Here is a 21,228-nt window from a genome sequence, read left to right on the forward strand (position 1 = left end):
CTCTAGTCTTACACTGCTAAATTAGGGACGGCTAGCGCAGATAGCCCTCGTGTAGCTTTGCGCGAAATTCATAACAAAACAAACCACAAAAACTTATTAGTTGATTTTAAGGCTGCTCCGTATTTTTTACTTTTTTTAACAACCCACTTACCCATATCATAGTGGAACATAATTCTGAAATTAAAACTTAGGCTTAAATCTATTTGGCTATAATTTTAATGAAACTTTTAAACACACGCCACAATAATATTTAGCACATGAATGCAGGGGGTAATGAGAGAAAAGGAAACGATGCTTTCTGACCTTTTTCGTCTCGTTCTCATATGATGGATGTCTTTCAAAGTTATATACAGGCTAAGTAGACCATCGCTAGCGACTGGAAACAAACACCCATTCGCCAGCACGGAATTAATTACCCTTACACTGTCTGAGAGAAATTGGCAAGGGAACGTTAAAAGGTTATGGCTGTACGATATGAAAGAAACTAATGAATATTCATCAGGAAGACATTCGCTGTTTAGAAAAGAGAGAGAGGGGGGAGATCTGGACTACGAGAACACCAACGCAGACTCTCAGCCTGCTCAAAACAATGGCTAATTAAGACCCATTTGGTTATAATGAAGCAGAAAGACGAACACCTATCCTTCTGTGAATATTAATCTAGCTGAAGCAAGCTTCCTGCTTGATTCTAACCAACTGGACTGTGCACAATCAGGCCTCTTCCAAGACTTCGTTCGACTATGTGTGATAGAAAAACGAAAACAAAACCTCTCACCAAGTAGACTGTAAAAGGTCTCTATTATCGCTAAAAACTATTTTTACTTATACTAAGATTACACATTCAAGAGTGCTTCTGAACTGGATTTTAAGGAATCACACCGGGAGTTTTTTAGAATTGAAAAGTAACACAGCAAAAATTAATTAATACCAGATTTTCTGGATCTTAGCCAGTGTGCTTTTAAAAAGAGTTTGCCAAACTAATAAAGCAAAAGTCTTCACTTAAAGCATAAGCTTAATGACCCAGGTATTTCAATTAAAGATATAAAATGAAAATAAAATCACTATGAAAAATCTCGAACTGAAGAATAAGACATAATAATTAAAATTGCCGTGAAACATACATCTTTAATCACTTTTTACGGTTACACGCTCTTTACTACACGATTAGTCTCGATGTTTTTCTCGAAATTTATCGAATAACCGAACTAAATTTTGTTTTAGAAATAATTAAAAATATGAAGGGAGAGGGAAAAAAATGTTAAGTTTATTACAGGCGCATCTTAACTTTACTTAGATATACAGAAAAGACGTCACTCTTATATTCTCCAATAAGAACACGATCTATGTTACTGTGAGTGACCAGCTTCTTTGGATTCATGTTCGTGTCATGTTGAACATTTTATCCCTCCGTTGCTCTTCCTTTCATTTTACAGTGCCTGAATAGCTGAAGAAGATTCTGGAAAGACGTGAGGCGTTAAACGCTAATTACGTTAGACATTAGTGGGCATGGCAGGCTAATCAAGCCACTATTCAGTTAATTAATTACTCTATCTTAACATCTTGGTAAGCAAACGGATTTTCATGTGGAGTAATAAAAGCTGCTTCTTGAAGTAGTTCCCTGCTAGTGGACAGTAATTCTGTAAATGACATGCTTTGTTTCTGGTTTCGGAGTAATATTCATTAGAAATCCCTGTAAAACGAGCAAGATGGACTGTTGAAACAAAGGGAAGCAGAAAACAGTTAATCTTAAACGGCGTCATCTAACGAAACATGTGTAAACTTGAGTGAAAATACCCGGATATTACTGCTAAGTCAGGTTCCTTTAAACGCTCTCTTTCAGAGCAACTGAGAAACTGACAAGAATAAAGAAAGCATTCTTCTACCGAAGTCTATTATCTAAGCGAGTAAGTCGCCTTTCTGTACGTTAATGAAACCATCACAAACTCCTCTGTAATTAAACGATGCAATAGTTTGGCTAAATAATTACCCAAGGGTAGAGTTACACGTGAAAGATTAAGTAAAAACATATACAAATTTAACAAATCCTGGTAAGCGGTAAGTTCTGTATATTTGTGGTCTTGTGTACCATTTCATTATATATGGGGCATACAGTAAGAAACTGCAACTATGAGCACCTTTATTAGTTATTATTGAATTAATAAACCCATTAATATACACGTATTCATATCATTAATATAAGCGATACCAGATATAATAATGTTGTAGAATTGAGTAGTTTAAAAGGTAATAGACGAAGTGGAGCGTCGTAACAGCTTGAAACAGACGCTAATTTCCGAGGTTTAAGTTTCTACTCTTGTACTGTTAAGAACCTATGTTATCAGGCTTCGTTTTATTTATTTAATGAGGCGCTAGTTACTGAGTTGAATTTTGGGAGGTTGGCTAACTTAGGATGGGAATATGAGATTTATAACGGACTGTAGAATATACCATGTATATGTGTCTGTGTATATATATATATATATATTGCATGCACATGTATACAACGTGTATAAGGAATGCATGGTTATACTCGTATAAGATATACATGTATATGTAAACACGTGTCGAAGGCATATAAGTACACGTGGAGCAAGTATGCGAGTATACACGCGTGGAAAGAAGTGTACATATATAGTTCATTTGTTCCTCAGTGTTGCTAACAAAAATCTTCCATGGTAACATGATTAATTATTATTGTTACAAAACATTCTAGCTCTTACTTAAGGCATGTCGTCACAGTTTTAATAATTACATGTTGTAAGTCAAATATCCGAGGCATTCATATCGAGGTGAAGAAAGCAAAGGAAACTATCACTTAAACACCAAAAATAAACACACTGAAATATCTCGAGACTTTACATCAAAAATAAAGAAAGCAAAACACAATAATGTCGAATCTATTGCCTTTATCACAAAGAGAGAACATAGAAATGTCTTCTTAGTCATTTTTGACTTTAAGTAAACACAGAAGTGTGTTTTAGCCGCTCCTGATCTTAATGAGAGAACAGACAGTGTTCTCTTATTCACTCCTGACTTTAATGTAATGATACGAAAGTGACTTTTCAATCACTCTCGATCTTAATATAAGAACATAAAGTGTTCTCTTACTCACTCCTGACCTTACACAAAGAAAACAAAAATGTTCTCTAAGTCATTCTGGCTTTGAAACATGAATATAGAAGTGTTCCTCCAGTCACTCCTGACATTAAGAACACAAAAGTGTTCCTCCAACCACTCCTGACATTAAGAACACGGAAGCGTTCCTCCAGTCGCTCCTGACATTAAGAACATGGAAGTGTTCCTCCAGTCACCCCTGACATTAAGAACACAGAAGTGTTCCTCCAGCCACCCCTGACATTAAGAACATGGAAGTGTTCCTCCAACCACCCCTGACATTAAGAACACAGAAGTGTTCCTCCAGCCACCCCTGACATTAAGAACATGGAAGTGTTCCTCCAACCACCCCTGACATTAAGAACACAGAAGTGTTCCTCCAGCCACCCCTGACATTAAGAACATGGAAGTGTTCCTCCAACCACCCTTGACATTAAGAAAACGGAAGTGTTCCTCCAACCACCCCTGATATTAAGAACACAGAAGTGTTCCTCCAACCACCCCTGACATTAAATGTAAAAACACAGAAACATCTACATAAAACACTCCAACCTTAGAATTTTAAAAAGTCAATATGGCATCAAAACACCAAAGCAAATAAATGACGTTACTGTCACTCGTGACCTTAGGTTGAGAAAACAGAAGTCTTATTTTATTTACAAATAAAGTGCAAATTCGGTGAATCTAACTTAAAAATAAGAATGTCGATGTGCTTCCTCTATACATTCTACAGTTAAACTGAAAGATTTAAGGTGCTGGATAGAAAAAAGTTCAGAAATATAACGTAAAGAATTTAATACAGTGGAGGTTTTGGTATAGTATTGAAACATAACACAGGCCAGCGAATTTAAACTCCATAAAAGTTGTTTTGGTTTTAATAACGGATTTTCCATAATTCAGCTACGCAGATTTCAAAAATAATATTAACTTTTTTTTTCTATCACGTAAGGATTTTTTACAAGTCGGTAAAAAAATATTTACAGAAATATAACGTAATATATTTGGGTCATTTACACAACCTCTTGTTGCCATAGCGACGAATAAATAATACTGAAAAGAAAAAAATAATGTCAAAGTGCAAGCACAAACAAATACTATCCAGAAATGACACGTCATGCGGCCTGTTAATCGTTTATACATTAGCGGTGTATTTCTCGCGAGTTCTAGAACGATCGACAAGACTCTCACGTCGCTATTGGTCTAGGGTAATCTATAGCCAGTGGTTGTCAACATTATAAGCATAACAAAATGTAACCCGATTTTAATGAAAATTTTTCACATATGTAAAAGTATATATGACGTTTTATGAAAGATCTGTACGTGATGGAGAAAAATGAATATCATTTTCGGATTCAGCGTACAGGAATTACTGTAGAATATCGAGACAATAAAATAATCGCAGGCCTGTGTAATTATTTGTATCAGCTACGTTTTGTATATTTTGTTTCAATGACATAATTTCGAGAAATATTTATAAAAACTCGTATATTAGGAAATTAATATTGTTCTCTTTATAAATCACATTTATTATCACTTTGTGCTTGAGATGAACCAATAGTCGTGACCTAACTTTAACTAAAACCAACTAAACCGATGTGAATTAATGATCTTGATATAAACCTAACAACAACTGATTCATGATTGTGATCGATGTGATCCCTAGTTTCAAATCACCAATGTTTATAATAGATGTTGACGAGGCCTTTTGTTCAATGCCAAAGCAATAAACAGAAGTATTAGAAATTCTGTTATCCACACTTCTTACAGGCTAATAAAAAACGATTTAATTAAAATTAAATAGTGGTCATAAAAAATTAAGTGATTATAAAAACTACTTTCCCCAGGGAGAAGTAATATTTCGTCAGAGGTGTATTAAGAATCATAACTTATTGTAAACAGGGAAGGTTTAGAAATGGTAAAATGATTCTTCTAAATCACATTATATTACATAACTAGATCGTTTTTCTCGAAAAGCTCCCCCCCCCAACAATACGAGATTTCTGAATTGAATACGTGTTAGTTGGCAGGACATTGGGAGAATCAAATATCACTGTCCAGAATAGCCCCACGGTGGTATGTCTGCGGACTTACAACGCTAGAAACCGGGTTTCGATACCCTTAGTGAGCAGAGCTCAGATAGCCAATTGTGTAGCTTTGTGCTTAACTTCAAAACAGCAACAACTGTCCAGAATAGACGATGTTTGCTGTCTAGATTCATTTAGGGATACAAGTTTGATCTGTCGAATGAGAATAACGTAAAGCGTACTGGATATCTTCAGTGACAGGTTTTGAAACATACTGTACCTTGGTCAAACCTTTCAGAATAAAACTTTCAATATTCAGAGCCCTCTGGCGAAAACTGATTCCCTCAGCAGTTTGTAAACATAAGGTTTTCTTTATAATCAGCTTGACCAGCGTTATAGCGATGTAATAACACATGCACCTATCATCCAATGAGTTATCACGCTTCGTCAGGTTAAGCGTATTGCATTAAAATTACATTGGTTCTTATTAATCTACACCTTGATAACGACGATTAGGAAAACATTAGGCTTTCGAGCAATATCGCTTACATATTATATATATAGTGGAAACTGGTAGGCACATACAATAATCACGTAGCCATTTTTTTTCTGTAGCTTATAAAGTTTCATTTGGGTTAAAATAAACTGAACTGGTAGTAAAAGACCATGCTTGAGTAGACTCAGACAGATAAAACAGATTACTGAAGATACCGAGTCCACGTGAATCATCATGAGTGTTATGAACGCTGTAAACCCTGAAATGTATGTAAAATATTTGGAATTAACATCACTTTAAAACCGTCCTCATGTAACCGAAAAGGCATTTTATACCACTCTGTTACGTCTGGCACGTATGAATCGTTTAGAGGATAACGACTTTTCGTACTTCGAGGAGAAAGTGGAATATTCGTTAGTTTTCGATGAGCTTAAGTATCTATGGTACGATCTTATTTACAGTTTATCTCTAATGAGCATACACTTTAACCTTTAAAAAAAGAAAAAAAAATCATTACTTTTCAGCACGAGTCATATGATAGTTTTCTGTACGTTCACAAATGTGCAAAAAATACTTCTGTGACAAAAGCTCCCCAACAGAGGGCCAAAGTGGAGCCTGGCATCCGAGCATTCATTAACTAGTTTAAAAGGATGGAACACTGGCAAACTGACAGGGGGTCTCGTTATTTGCACTGCCCCCTGATGGGTAACATCAGTACTGAAGAAAGAAAATAAATTGTCATTTGAAATTACATACGTTAAATACACAAATATTTTCTAAAAACCTATCAAGGCTGTTAAATTATCTAATTTAACCCTACTATTATGATAATTATATCACAATGAAAATAACAATGCTTTATTATTATTATTTATCATTATCATCGTCAATCTTCCTAATGTCCACTAGAAGATGGTATAATCTTCATCACTCTAAGACCATATTATATCATTAACTTCTTATTTCCTTCATGATAATACTGCATTCCTCATCACTCTAAGGAGATTTCACACCATTATCTATCTTATTACTCCTTAATAAATACAGAACAATCTTCATCACTCAGTTCTAAGAACATATCATTATCTATCTTCCTATTCCTTACTAAAATACAGTAAAATCTTCATCACTCAGTCTTAGAACATGTCATTATATATCTTATTACTCCTTACTAAAATACAGTAAAATCTTCATCACTCAGTCTAAGAACATGTCATATCTATCTTCCTATTCCTTACTAAAATACAGAACAATTTTCATCACTCAGTCTAAGAACATGTCATTATATATCTTCCTATTCCTTACTAAAATACAGTAAAATCTTCATCACTCAGTCTAAGAACATGTCATATCTATCTTCCTATTCCTTACTAAAATACAGTAAAATCTTCATCACTCAGTCTAAGACCATATTATATCATTAACTTCTTATTTCCTTCATGATAATACTGCATTCCTCATCACTCTAAGGAGATTTCACACCATTATCTATCTTATTACTCCTTAATAAATACAGAACAATCTTCATCACTCAGTTCTAAGAACATATCATTATCTATTTTCCTATTCCTTACTAAAATACAGTAAAATCTTCATCACTCAGTCTAAGAACATGTCATTATATATCTTATTACTCCTTACTAAAATACAGAACAATCTTCATCACTCAGTCTAAGAACATGTCATATCTATCTTCTTATTCCTTACAAAAATACAGTAAAATCTTCATCACTCAGTCTAAGAACATGTCATATCTATCTTCTTATTCCTTACTAAAATACAGTAAAATCTTCATCACTCAGACTAAAACATGTCATATCTGTCTTCTTATTCCTTACTAAAATACAGAACAATATTCATCACTCAGTCTATAACATGTCATATCTATCTTCTTATTCCTTACTAAAATACAGAACAATCTTCATCACTCAGTCTAAGAACATGTCATTATATATCTTATTACTCCTTACTAAAATACAGAACAATCTTTATCACTCAGTCTAAGAACATATCATTATCTATCTTCCTATTCCTTACTACAATACAGTACAATCTTCATCACTCAGTCTAAAAACATGTCATTATCTATCTTATTACTCCTTACTAAAATACAGAACAATATTCGTCACTCAGTCTAAGAACATGTCATTATATATCTTATTACTCCTTACTAAAATACAGTACAATCTTCATCACTCAGTCTACGAATATATCATTATCTATATTATTATTCCTTACTAAAATACAAAACAATCTTCATCACTCAGTCTACGAATATATCATTATCTATATTATTATTCCTTACTAAAATACATAACAATCTTCATCACTCAGTCTAAGAACATATCATTATCCATCTTCTTACTCGCTACTGGCAGAAAGTGCTCTATTCATCATTCCGTAAACGTTCCATCATTCTATTGTATTACTGCTGTTCAATGTTATACTAATGTTCATCAGTATATATGTTATAATTACTAGAATACTCCATACTGTTGCACTCACACATACACCAGAAACAAGACTACGTATATACACTATACACGTTGACAAAATACACCATCTAGCTACCTACAAAGAAAGGAATTAACCTGTATATATCAAAGTCTTCACAGAGTTTTCGATCACGTGATTTTGTTATATGTTTGAAAAGCGACATGTTGGGGGGGGGGGGGAGGTTTGTCCAATTACAAGAAGGAGAAGATAACAAGCCAGGTTGTTATTGGAGCAATTATTTCTTGTCAGACGTTTCCGGCGCACCGCTCATGACGAGCTACCGTGAGATAACCAGGCAGCTTCTGTTAAATATGTTTTCTTACGCTAACTACATGCGTACGCATGCACTTCAGTGAAGCAAGAGAAAAATTAAATTAATTATAATTAAACAGTTTTGAAATTGATTATTATCATACATAATCATTGCTTTGCGGCATCACATTATATTGTTCCTGGACGAGTAAATTTCAAACGTGTTTCTATAGGCATATGCGTGATTAAATAACTATATATCAATACACGCCAACTCAAACTGATATGTCTCAAATAAAGCGTACTTGAACACAGCTGGAATTCGACTCGGCCGCTTAGGGCTAAGTCAAACTTACGGCATTCTCTTACGGGCTGAAAAACCGGATTTAACAAATCGTTTTTATTTTTTTTATACAAGTTACGTGCGCGTAAATTAATGAACAGAAATATCTACGTGAAACTGATAAAAATCATGGCTATTTAACCTACCCTTGTAAGGAGCATTCTCACGATGTATATAGTAAGAGCTAAACATTACACGATTCTCTGATAGTACTAGACTGAGTTTACTGGAAAAGGTATAACACCGCAGATTGCTTCAATAATATAGTAATAGCGTATTATCATTATAAGGAATGCATCGTCTGTAACTATGTCATTAAGATAAAGGTTTAAAACGTGATCTTGTTTTCTTTTATGCTACTACTTCATTGTAAAAACAATTTAACATATATCTTTCTTTAATATTAAATTTACAGTTATTTTCTACATTTGTACACAATACTCTTAGAGAATTCAAAGGGGAAATAAGCATGGGGAGTCTGGTGGGGGGGTGGTGGTAAGAGGGAGCATTGCCCCCCCCCCCAACCGAAAAATGAGAAACATAATTCTTTCAGCATATGTATATATATTTTTTATTCAATTCACAAGATCACACTATTTCTCCTCCACCCGGAAAACTTTGCCCCTCCCTGGAAAATTTACTGTGGACGCCCACGGAAATAAGAATTAGTGTTAATTGATGTAAATACAATTTATGTTCAAAGGTTGAGTTATCAATTGAGCGACGAAATGATCTTATTAGATTTTTATTTTATTTTCAGAATTGATTCCGAAAGAAATTGCAAACCAAAAAACATGTACAGTTTCTATAACAACATACGTTATTGGCATGGAACTGTAGAATAAAAGATGAATCTAATAATAATAATGAAAAGACAAAAAGGAAAATAGACGCATACACAATAAACAAATTCAAATTCAAAACTCCGTTTGAGTAGGAACAGTGACGCAGCAATTAATCAGTTACGTCATTGAATGAGTTTCATACAAGCTTTTGATACTTTAATTAGGCTTTTGCCAGCTGAGCCCACTATTAGTTTTACTTAATTGTCAACTAGACATATATTATAGAAATTGATATATACATAATTTGATTATTATATTTATTTCGTGCTGTATAAGTTTAAGTTGTGAATGCTTAAACAAAGTATGGATAAATAGCGATAAAAAAATCGCTTTTCTCGAAATTGACACACAGAATTTGAGGATTTAAAAAATGAAAGAAGTTTTAGAACCACTCGACCCGTTAGTTCTTCCTTTGATTTCTTCAACCTTGTTAAGGTGTCTGAGAGCACAGTCTGAACGACACTAGTTACGTTATTGATTTGATCTACTGTAAGACCAAGAATACGGGACCTGCTATAAATAACTACTCGCACAAAAAGTACGTAATGGAAGGTCAACAAGAAATGATCTTTGGTGGTCGTATAACTGAGGTAGCCAGTTGTACGGAGGTTATCTTTCCACCCCTGTGTATGTGTGTGTGTGTTTGTTTGTATGTTTGTCAGCAAGATTTCTCGGAAACGGCTGAATGGATTTGGACGAAAGTTGGTATACATTTGGACTATGACCCAAGTCTGAAGTGATTAGTTTATGGAGGATCAAGGTCAAGATCACAAAAATGTAAAAACCCACTCAGTCAAAAATGATCGGATTTTGATGAAACTTGGTGGACACATATAGAATATTACTCCTCGTTGTTCTGCCAAAAATGGTCCGTGTCCGTTGATAAGGGCGGACACAGGGACACATTTTTCGTATTTCCTGAGAGCCGAATATGATCTACGATGTGTGGCTGAGGTATGTACTCTCCTGAGTGCTCCTCTGGTTTGATATGTAGTTACACGTTAAACCTTAATGTTTCACTTGACGCATCACTCGCTAGGTGAGTGAGAAGTTTTGGTTTTGATTGGGATATGCAAAGCTGTATTCTCAAAAGTCTGTAGCCAATCAATGGTTGCCCCTCTACCATAAGAAAAGACCTAAAGTCGAGGCTTTATGGGATGAGAGTAGTTTGATGTGTCTTACCAGCAGTTGCTAGAGGTCAGCACTTTAGTTCAGTTGGTACAAATACTGGGTTCGATCTCTGGAGGTAGAATACCTAGAATGATTTAACAGTTTATTCTCGCTAGTTAGGACAATTTTCAAGTTGTGCTAAAGATTTGGAAGATTTCTTTCAATGTTGTAATGACAGCTTTTTTGTTCTTTTATCAAACTACAGAAGTATGTCAAGCTTTGAATAAAAATTACCAACACAATCACATTTTATGTTTTAACACACCAGTTCTTTATTGATTCGGCCGGCCGTGGATTAGCCGTTATCAAGCTGGATTGTGGATCCGCGGATCCAAGGTTCGCGTTCCTTTGACGAAAAACTTGCGCTCCTCACTTTGAAACCGTGTGTGCAGTGGTTAATTCACCGGACTTTGAAGTCGTGGTTAATTCGTCGGACTTTGAAGTCGTGGTTAATTCATCGGACTTTGAAGTCGTGGTTAATTTGCCGTATTTGAGTCATGGTTAATTTGCCGGACCTTGAAGTCGTGGTTAATTCATCGGACTTTGAAGTCATGGTTAATTCACCGGACTTTGAAGTCGTGGTTAATTGGCGGACCTTGAAGTCGTGGTTAATTTACTGGACCTTGAGTCGTGGTTAATTCACCGGACTTTGAAGTCGTGATTAATTTGCCGGACTTTGAAGTCGTGGTTAATTTGCCGGACCTTGAAGTCGTGGTTAATTTACTGGACTTTGAATACCAGATAATCGCAAAATCACTCCCCGCTCTTTGAGGCAATAGGTGCGTTATAAGTAACGGTTAAAGTCCAATATTTAATTAGAAGAGCTTAAGAGTTGGCGGTGGGTACTCGTCAACTTTTTTGAAGGCCATAGATAGGCCTAAATAAAATGTTTTTAATTATGTACCAGTTTAACGTTGAATATTATTTATGATTTTATCAAATGCATACTTTATTATATTATTTGACAACTTCATTCTGTTAGAAATATATATAAACAATCGTTTAAAAACGTAAAAACTCCTTTTTTAATCAACAATCGCTGTTAATTCAGGAAAACAAATGGTTCAAATTTCTTTCCTCTTAAAAAAAACGAAAAGAAAAACAAAACAGTAAATGTGCATATGGGTTCACGGTCTGCAATAAAAATCTCCATCTGACAGTCTTAACATAATTAAATTCAAGTTTTATGTAATTTTATGTTTACCAAATATTCATTACGGACAGCGCGTTTTTAATTTGGCAAACTAACTATATTCTGCTTTAAAAATATTTTAGCACTCATTAGAAGAATAGTCAAATTTTAAGAATTTAAGGTTTGGTCTCACAAAAAATTTTCTGCTTTGACTAGTTTTAGTGAGTAGATGAAATTTCAACCTTTTTTATTTATCTGTTAATTACCTATGGGTATAATAGAGAAGCCTTAGAAAAAATACAAATATATCATTGACTTTGCGTGCTGTTTCTACTCTTCAATGTTAGAAGTTGGCGTAGCGATCCAAACTTAAAATATTGCGCTAAATAATAAACTGTACAAAACATTTTTACTTATCGTTACGTGACATGTAAAAAGAAGAAGAGAGAAACAGAAGTTTATAGGATAAAATAACGTATCATGTCGAATGACCATCTGGTACCAGATAATTGACTCGTGATTTTTAACAATTTGCAATTATTTGAACAATTTTCTTTTGCTTTAAGTTTGTTTGTTTGAATTTCGCGCAAAGCTACACGAGGGCTATCTGCGCTAGCCGTCCCTAATTTAGCAGTGTAAGACTAGAGGGAAGGCAGCTAGTCATCACCACCCACCGCCAACTCTTGGGCTATTCTTTTACCAACGAATAGTGGGATTGACTGTCACATTATAACGCCCCCACGGCTGAAAGGGCGAGCCTGTTTGGTGTGACGGAGATTCGAACCCGCGACCCTCTGATTGCGAGTCGAGCGCCCTAACCACCTGGCCATGCCAGGCCTCTTTTGCTTTAAGGGTTAGTTTGTTGGCCTAAAATAGCCACCCTTTTTATCATATATTAATAGTCTCTAATAGAACTTTAACGTTCGTTGTTATTAGGTATGTCAAGGAACTTGGGGCCAAAGATGTAACAAGCCGATTATATTTCACCATATTTAAAATGGTATTAATTATGTATTTCTAATCACAGTTTTTTACTTTAAGACATCTTTCTTTTTCTTCCTGTAAACTCATTTTGAAAGAAAATGCTTCAATATGGTTTCCAATAAATCTCAACTAATCTTAAAATACATTATCATTAACTTCTGATTAAAGCAAGCTACCCAAGTAGATCAGAAAAACAAAACATTTATAAATAAAGCTGATTTAATATACCGTTTTAACTAGGCATATTAAAAGTCATAAAACCAAAACTTGTAATGATTAGAATATATTGTTTCATCATTTAAATACCATCGCTATTAGCAATATTTTAAACCACAATCCCAATGATATTCAGGAGATTTAGCCAGGTTAGTCTAAAAATAAATAATATATATATATAATAGAAAAAATAAACACAAATAAAATAAATAACATATAAAAAATACATAATATATACTGTATAAGTAAGTTCAAGTAACTAATTCTAAATGTAATATAAGTACATGTAAAATATACAACAGCATGAAAGCCGTACATCATAACACGTGCGAGCTTCATAACAATACCACTTCGAAATGTTTTTTTGTGGTCTTGTTCCTAGCATGACAATGAAGAAAACAAACAAACGCGTTAGGGCAGAGTTATATATACTTCTAGTACGTTCATACATTGTTTTCATTTAAATACACTAAGTAACTAGAGATTACTAATTCAGTCTCGGATTACTTCAGATAATTATGCTTTAGGGCTTTGGGTAGTTTTATATATATATATATAAATTTCAAGAAAAATGAAATGTCATTAATATGATCTTTGGTATCTACCACCTATACTCATGTTGAAGATCTTTGGCAGAAACCACCTTTGTGCATGCCATCAAGGAGAACTCTAGAAGCCACCACAGATGCACATCCTCGGTAGTCATAACATAGGCTAACTCTATTAAACCCTTTGTAGCCATCACCTAGGCACATGCTAGTAAGGAGGACTTTATAAGGCACCACAGGTGCACATGGCATTAAATTCTTGGTAGCCATCACCTAGCCACATGCTATTAAGGAGAACTATTGAAGGCACCACAGATGCACATGGCATTAAATTCTTGGTAGCCATCACCTAGCCACATGCCATTAAGGAGATATTTGGAAGTTTTCACATACGCATATGTCATTATACACGTCACCGGCAAGCGTTGTGCATTTGTATCATGAAAAAGGCGAACTGGTAAAGCCACTACAAATATTCCAAGACAGATAATTTTAAAACTTCCAATTGACAATTTCCGAATAGCGATGCTTATGTTTGTTTAATCCTCAAGTTTCAGACATATACCATTAACTATACGGCCTACATTTTGTAGTATACTGAGTAGTTTTATGTTTTTGCCGTATACAACAACACACAGTGTAAGGAACTGATCAAATACAACCTTGTGAGATCATTCATTTTGTTTTACGTAAAATACATATTGGACTTCAGCAGTAATTAGTTGGATTAATTGGAATATTGAACGGTAATTCTGTTTAACAATCTTGCGTTTTATTAGGGACCCTCTAACCATCACTCATGGACTCTCAAATAATATGATGCACAAATTAGGATAGTATTGATAAGCCGAAACACGTGTGTTTTTAATAACACAATTAAATCAAATGAATTGATTATTAGTAAATATTCTCTTATTTTTTCAGTGAACTATTTTCTCTACACTAAAACTTTTAATTAGTTTGAATCTCAGTATTTCTCTAAATATTTTAGAAAAATTGCGTTAAAAACCAATGGAATAATTCTAGGAATACTAGTATAAATATCATAAACTTAAAGTAAGACCCAAAACTCGTCAGGAGAAGAATAGTCAACTATTCGAAAGCGCTCGAGTTTTGGGTCTTATTTGAAGTTTATTACACTTTATATGTGATCCTTTGTGCTAACTCTTTTATCAAGTATAAATATCATAAATATTTTTGAGCTTTTATCACATGTCAAAAATTCGTTTGTTTGTTGTTAAGCACAAAGCTACACAATGAGCTGTGCTGTGCCCATAGCGGATATCAAAATTCGATATTTAGCGTTATAAACCCTTAGACTTCAATTTATTTTGTTTTGTTTATGGGCAAAGTTGCACAATGTGATATAGGTGCTGTGCTCATTGCAGGGATCGAACCAAAAAGTTTAGCGTTACAAGCCATCAAGCTGACGACTGACCCACAGGGTGGGGCGTCTCGAGATGACAAAAATCAACATAAAACTTGCAAGTTGATAAACGTAATCTAGTTTTAGTAAATACGTTTATACACTTACACTTCCTGCAACATAAACATAATTGAAAAAGGAAAACACAAAGAGCATAACTTTTACACGTTTCGATCTATTGTAAAAATTGCTTTCAACTGCCACTCATTCAGCCATAAAACTTTAAGTTCTATAATTACCCAGTTTTCTAGTTTTAAAGTGTAGGAAGTTTGTTTTAGATCAAAGCCACATTATGCTATCTGCCGTGTCTGTTATGTTATGAATTTCGCGCAAAGATACACGAGGATTATCTGCGCTAGCCGTCCCCAATTTAGCAGTGTAGGACTAGAGGGAGAGCAGCTAGTCATCACCACCCACCGCCAACTCGTGTGGTACTCTTTTACCAATGAATAGTGGGATTGACCGTCACATTATAACGTCCCCACGACTGAAAGGGCGAGCATGTTTGGTGTGACGGGGAATCGAACCCGCGACCCTCAGATTGCAAGTCGAGCGCCCTAAACATCTGGCCATGCCGGGCCTGCTGTATCTACATAAGGGAATCGAACCCCCAGATTTTAGCGTTGTAAGCTCGCTCTCTCACCAGGTGACATAAGGTGTGAGGTAAATTTATTTTGTCACTGCTTATGATAAAAAAAAATAATAAAACCGTTTCTGTCGTATTTGTACGACTACCTTCCTTGGTATCTTCCAAACTTAACGAAAAAATATATATAAACAGTATATTTTGATATGAGATAATCTCTGGTATACTTTTTTAATAGCCTAAATAATATATATTTTTTACTGTAAGCATTTGTGTTGTTTAGTATTTATCGAAAGATAATAAGTCTTACCTGATTGGCTCGTTCTAAATCATTCAAGAAAACTTCCATTTCGTCCGACCTAAACAAAATACAACATATGTGACACACGTACATAACAAAATTGTCACTGAAGAGATGAAACATGGCACGAAGTTTTATTCAACTGTTTTTAAGAACCTGTGTCACAGTTGTAATTTTATTCAAACGTTATATATATATATATATATGTGTGTGTGTGTGTGTTGCTCCGCGTGAGACATCATCTCGTATACACTGCCAGCCCTCGTGTTTTAAAACGAATTAAAAATATATTAACATAACCCATAACTAGAGTGAAAGGGAAACCCGATCTTTTGAATACGTGTTTTTTATATAAAAAAGAACCTTTTGAATACGTGTTTGTTGACAAAAGAGAACCTTTTGAATACGTGTTTTTTGATGAAAAAGAGAACCTTTTGAATACGTGTTTTTTGATGAAAAAGAGAACCTTTTGAATACATTTTTTTTTATAAAAGAGAACCTTTTGAAGACGTGTTTTTGTGATAAAAGAGAACCCTTTGAATACATGTTTTTTTGATAAAAGAGAACCTTTTGAAGACGTGTTTTTGTGATAAAAGAGAACCCTTTGAATACATGTTTTTTTGATAAAAGAGAACCTTTTGAATACATGTTTTTTTGATAAAAGAGAATCTTTTGAAGACGTGTTTTTTTGATAAAAGAGAACCTTTTGAAGACGTGTTTTTTTGATAAAAGAGAACCTTTTGAAGACGTGTTATTTGATAAACAGTGAACGAATACGGATGAGAATATGTGTTGCATGGTTGAACTTTAACACTGTACCACATGACTCTAAAGATTAATGATTTGTATAGTCAGGAACATTTGTATACATTTAGTTATTTTATTTTCTAGGAAATATTACTTCCCTTAGTAGTCAAAAAGACGTATACCATGTGGTCCAGACACCACTTAAATAAGTTACAATGGACATCGAAGTTTTGATTACATATTATTCCACTGTTAATTTCATTTCCACTTTTCTCCTCCTAATGCTTTATATTTAATTCCTCAGTGGCTACGTAATGTATATCATTACTGGATCTATATTCCTAATACTTAAAATGACAATTTTTATTGCAGAAATTTATTGATATATGTGCGTCCAACATATATACTTATTATACCTACATTAACACGCAAACCATAAATTCGTATTAAAACTAGAGGAGTCAACCAGACGGGGGGAAAAAAAGATCAAATAAATATTCAGAAATCTATCTATTCGTGTTTTAGTAAGGCTTGTTTCGAAAGAGACATGTATTTGTATATATGTGATAAAAATAACATATACACAGTATTGAGCCCAAATAATTTATTACACTGTACAATATATATATATATATAGAAAGAGTTTATAAAGTCCACATATATATTACCGCCTTGACTATTTTATGTATGCTGAAAAAAATTGAATTGAAATTTCCCATCTTTTTTTAAACCACGAGATAGAACATTTTATAAACGGCGGAATGTTTGTTTGGGCTATTAAATAGACAGTTTTTAACAAAATCAAGTCACACTGATACTTTGGTTTTATCTATCCTATACTAATTCAAGTTGTGTGTGAAATTATTTGTTTGTCCGCTAAATCCTCCCACAGTTTTGGAGCTAGCAGGACCAAACTTAGCAGACATGGGGAAGCCTGGGGGAAATCCTTATCTGAAATGCGCCCAGAAGGTCACCCAGGCATGACAGGAGTCTAGGAGTAGGTGTTCAGGGTCGTTGAACCCAAATTTGTCATCAGAGTTTGTGTTCCTGGCCCCCTTGGGGATACAGGAAATGCCATGTTTGAAAGAGTGCTCATATCCCCCACTCATAAGCTAGTGGACAATACAAGGCACACGTATTCAAGGACCACGGGTGAATGTCCTAAAAGTTTTTTTTGGGGGGAGGGGAGCATATATTCCCGTGAGGTAACTATAAAAGTAATTGGGGATAAAAGGCCTCTATGACTCACGAGGGGGCCTTTGAACCCCGTAGCGAAGAGCGTGTATTTTATGCTAGTCATATTAATACTAATAAGTAGATTAGCATCTCAAGTGCGTTGACTTATTGATCCGTTCAAACTAGCGTGTGTATTCATAAAATAAAGTTCTAGCATATTGATCTCTTTTAATATTTCACAATATATACACAACGAGCCGAGTCAGATTAGAATCGAATTATTATGTCAAAACAGTACACGAAATGTCTAAAAGGTTTTGCGATGTTGAAGATCACCACGACTAAAAAAAAAAAACGCTGCTGAAAAATATAAAAAAAAGTGACCATTACTAATACCTTTCGTTTTTGTCAAGAATATTACAGAATAACTAAAAATCGAAAGAAACAGGGTGAAGTGAAAGGGGACAGAAAAAAAAGTGTATTTTGAACTTATGTTGATGTATAAACACGTGATATTCGATACAGTATAGTCTGCAGAACCTGTGAAACCTGCCTATTGTACAGCTTCTAACACATGGCTACAGAAACAAAAACCTTAATGAAGTATCAAAATTAAAATATTCGTGTATGTTTTTGAGCTGAAGCTTTGGTATCTAGTCACTTATTTAAAAATGTAACCAGTTTGTCAGTTTGTGAAACTATTAATTACATGTTAATTAGATGTTAAGATATTCATTTGTACATTTAACTAATGAGAGACCGTGTTTCATATTATACACAAACTTAATGTTCTTTACAGATGGTCAGAATCGCGTGATTAGAAAGTTCTCGTATGTCGTTGTCTACTGTTTCTCGTTCTGAATAAATAACTGATAATCGGTATTATATTATTGTGTTTTCTTCTTTAACTTCTGCATGTACAGTACTGAAAATAATTATAGAAACGCACTGATAATACAAATTCAAGTATTCAATTGGCTTTTTTTTCCTTCTAGTTATCGTATCGCCACATTTTGATAGATGTTATGGGATCACTGTCTTACTAGATTTGAATTGAATTATTGCCAAAAATGTCTTGTTCCTGAAAGAATGACGGGATCCATAAGAACCTGATTGTGCCCATCAGTAGTCAGGGTGCCATGAATTTAGTGTAGACCCCATTAGATGATATGCAGCCCACACTTAATTGAAAATGCTGTACGTTGATTGTTTCCAAACTATTTGAATTTGATTTCATCCTATTTGAAGTCTGATGCCCATTTCAACTTTTTCGGTTGGTTATCTCTCCAAAGCAGTGGTTTCTGAGCAGCGACACATCCGTTGGGTCTACTTCGTGCTGATGTATATCTTACTGTTCTAGAGGTAACATTCAGACCTGTATTTACAGCTAGGTCATTGGCAAGATCTCCTTTGGATTTTCGTGTATCACGTAAAAAAGTGTTCATACCATAAGAAGATTTCAGGATTTCTAACTCGACAGCTTCAATTGTCAACATAGATAGTTTCCATACATCTTCTACTGAAACTTGAAATTTCATCTCAGTATGTTGCACACACGCCAGATGTTTGATTTCTATACGTTTGTGACGTATCGTTATAGCATTTACTATAACACTACTTCTGAGGACAGTATATAGCTGCATGTCCTTTTATAGGAGGCTGGGAGCGGCCTTTGGTTAGTGTGCCAGACTGTGGATCCGAGGTTCGCGCCTCGTTACTGTCAAAACAAATCGCACTCCACACTTTAAGGTTATGGGGGCTTGAAAAGAGCAACGATCATTTCTTAGTAATTGATTAGAGTAGCCCATGAATTAGCTGTGTTAAGTATATGCCTTCCCTCTCGTCTGTCCTTTCAGTATTAGGGACGGCTAGCGCAGATAGCCTTCTAGTAACTTTGTGTGAACTTTTACTTTATATTGGTAGTGACCTTGGTTCAAAATTTCTCAGCTTGTGAGAGACCACCAGGGATGTTTAGAAACTTCCGTTTCTCTTGATCCTGCTCATGAAACAATTGAAATTCTACTTGAAATTAATGTATCTCAGGCTGACTAATGAACAATTCTGATAATATTTTTATTGTTAAAATTTAATTTCAATTTAGGGGAAAAGGGTGGCTAGGCTTCTGGCGTAGGAGCAGAAAATTCAACACCAACAACTTTTATAGGCATTATGCTAGTGTGGTTTGGATGACAGCCAATCACAACGTAAATCATTAACAGTTGACTGTACTCTGATGCAGTCAGACAAATCCATAACGTTTGCATTTTATACCCATTTTATTCACTGTTTCCATAATTATTTTCAATACTGTATATACAACAAACCTTTCAACAACATACATTTAGCAGTGATTCATTCAAGCTTTTACGGCTGTTTTACTCATATCGTATCAGCGTCGTTGTTACACAGGGGTACATGTCCAAATGAAAAACCACAATGACTAAGAACCACTAGGATAGTATTAATATGTTGATACAAATGTTTATATAAAACAAATAAATTAAATTTATTTTATTATTCGTTTTAAAATAAATAAATAATTGTTTTCCATAGTAAAACTTGTATTCAAATTATCAGTAATTGTGTAAATTGAATACGCTGGGGAATATTACCTAGGTATAACGATTTTACATTGTCCCTTCCTAACCAAACATTTCAGCGTTTTAAACGCCGTTTGCATAAACAAATTGTATTCACGTATTCAACGTATCACAGACACTTTCACGTGTTGCAATCCAGTTAAAAGAACTTACTTGGCATGAGAATTCTCATCGTACTTGGACTTCAAATTTAAAAACTCGGACTTGCTCAATTCCAAGGCTGCAAAAAAAAAAGAACAAATTATCATTAAGTTGTTAAACTGCATACCGACAAAATTCAACTTGAATACCTTACAAAAATAATATTACTTTATCGTGCAAGTTGAGGATTAATGAAGCGTTTCAGAGCATTATAGATGATTACGTAAACGAGCTTACTTTCTGTTCAGTGCTATAACTTCAGAGTTCTGTCTTATTCAAATATTCCATTCCCGATTAACCTTCATATTCTTACATGATTATTTCTGGCCTTCGTATAATTAGTAACTTAGTCGTCTGAACATCCGCAATGTATAAAAAACACATAACCCTACCAAATGCGGACCATTATACGATGATTTCTGGCTTTTGTATAATTAGTAACTTAGTCGTCTGAACATCCGCAATGTATAAAAAACACACAACCCTACCAAATGCGGACCATTATACGATGATTTCTGGCTTTGTATAATTAGTAACTAGTCGTCTGAACATCCGCAATGTATAAAAAACACATAACCCTACCAAATGCGGACCATTATACGATGATTTCTGGCTTTGTATAATTAGTAAC

General features: G+C 34.5%; 1 protein-coding gene across 2 annotated transcripts in view; it reads right to left on the reverse strand.

The window, feature by feature from the left end:
- The window catches only part of LOC106457732 (homeobox protein cut-like 1), a 177,134-nt gene that overhangs the window by 24,630 nt on the left and 131,276 nt on the right, over positions 1 to 21,228 (reverse strand). For both annotated transcript variants that reach the window (XM_013917178.2, XM_022383746.1), the window contains exons 5-6: positions 20,610 to 20,676; positions 15,943 to 15,991 (exon numbers count right to left, since the gene is read on the reverse strand). In XM_013917178.2, the coding sequence (XP_013772632.1) occupies positions 15,943 to 15,991; positions 20,610 to 20,676 (116 nt within the window). The remainder of the gene's footprint in view (positions 1 to 15,942; positions 15,992 to 20,609; positions 20,677 to 21,228) is intronic.

The sequence above is a fragment of the Limulus polyphemus genome, unplaced genomic scaffold (genome assembly GCF_000517525.1).
Source record: "Limulus polyphemus unplaced genomic scaffold, Limulus_polyphemus-2.1.2 Scaffold366, whole genome shotgun sequence".
Lineage (NCBI taxonomy): Eukaryota > Metazoa > Arthropoda > Merostomata > Xiphosura > Limulidae > Limulus > Limulus polyphemus.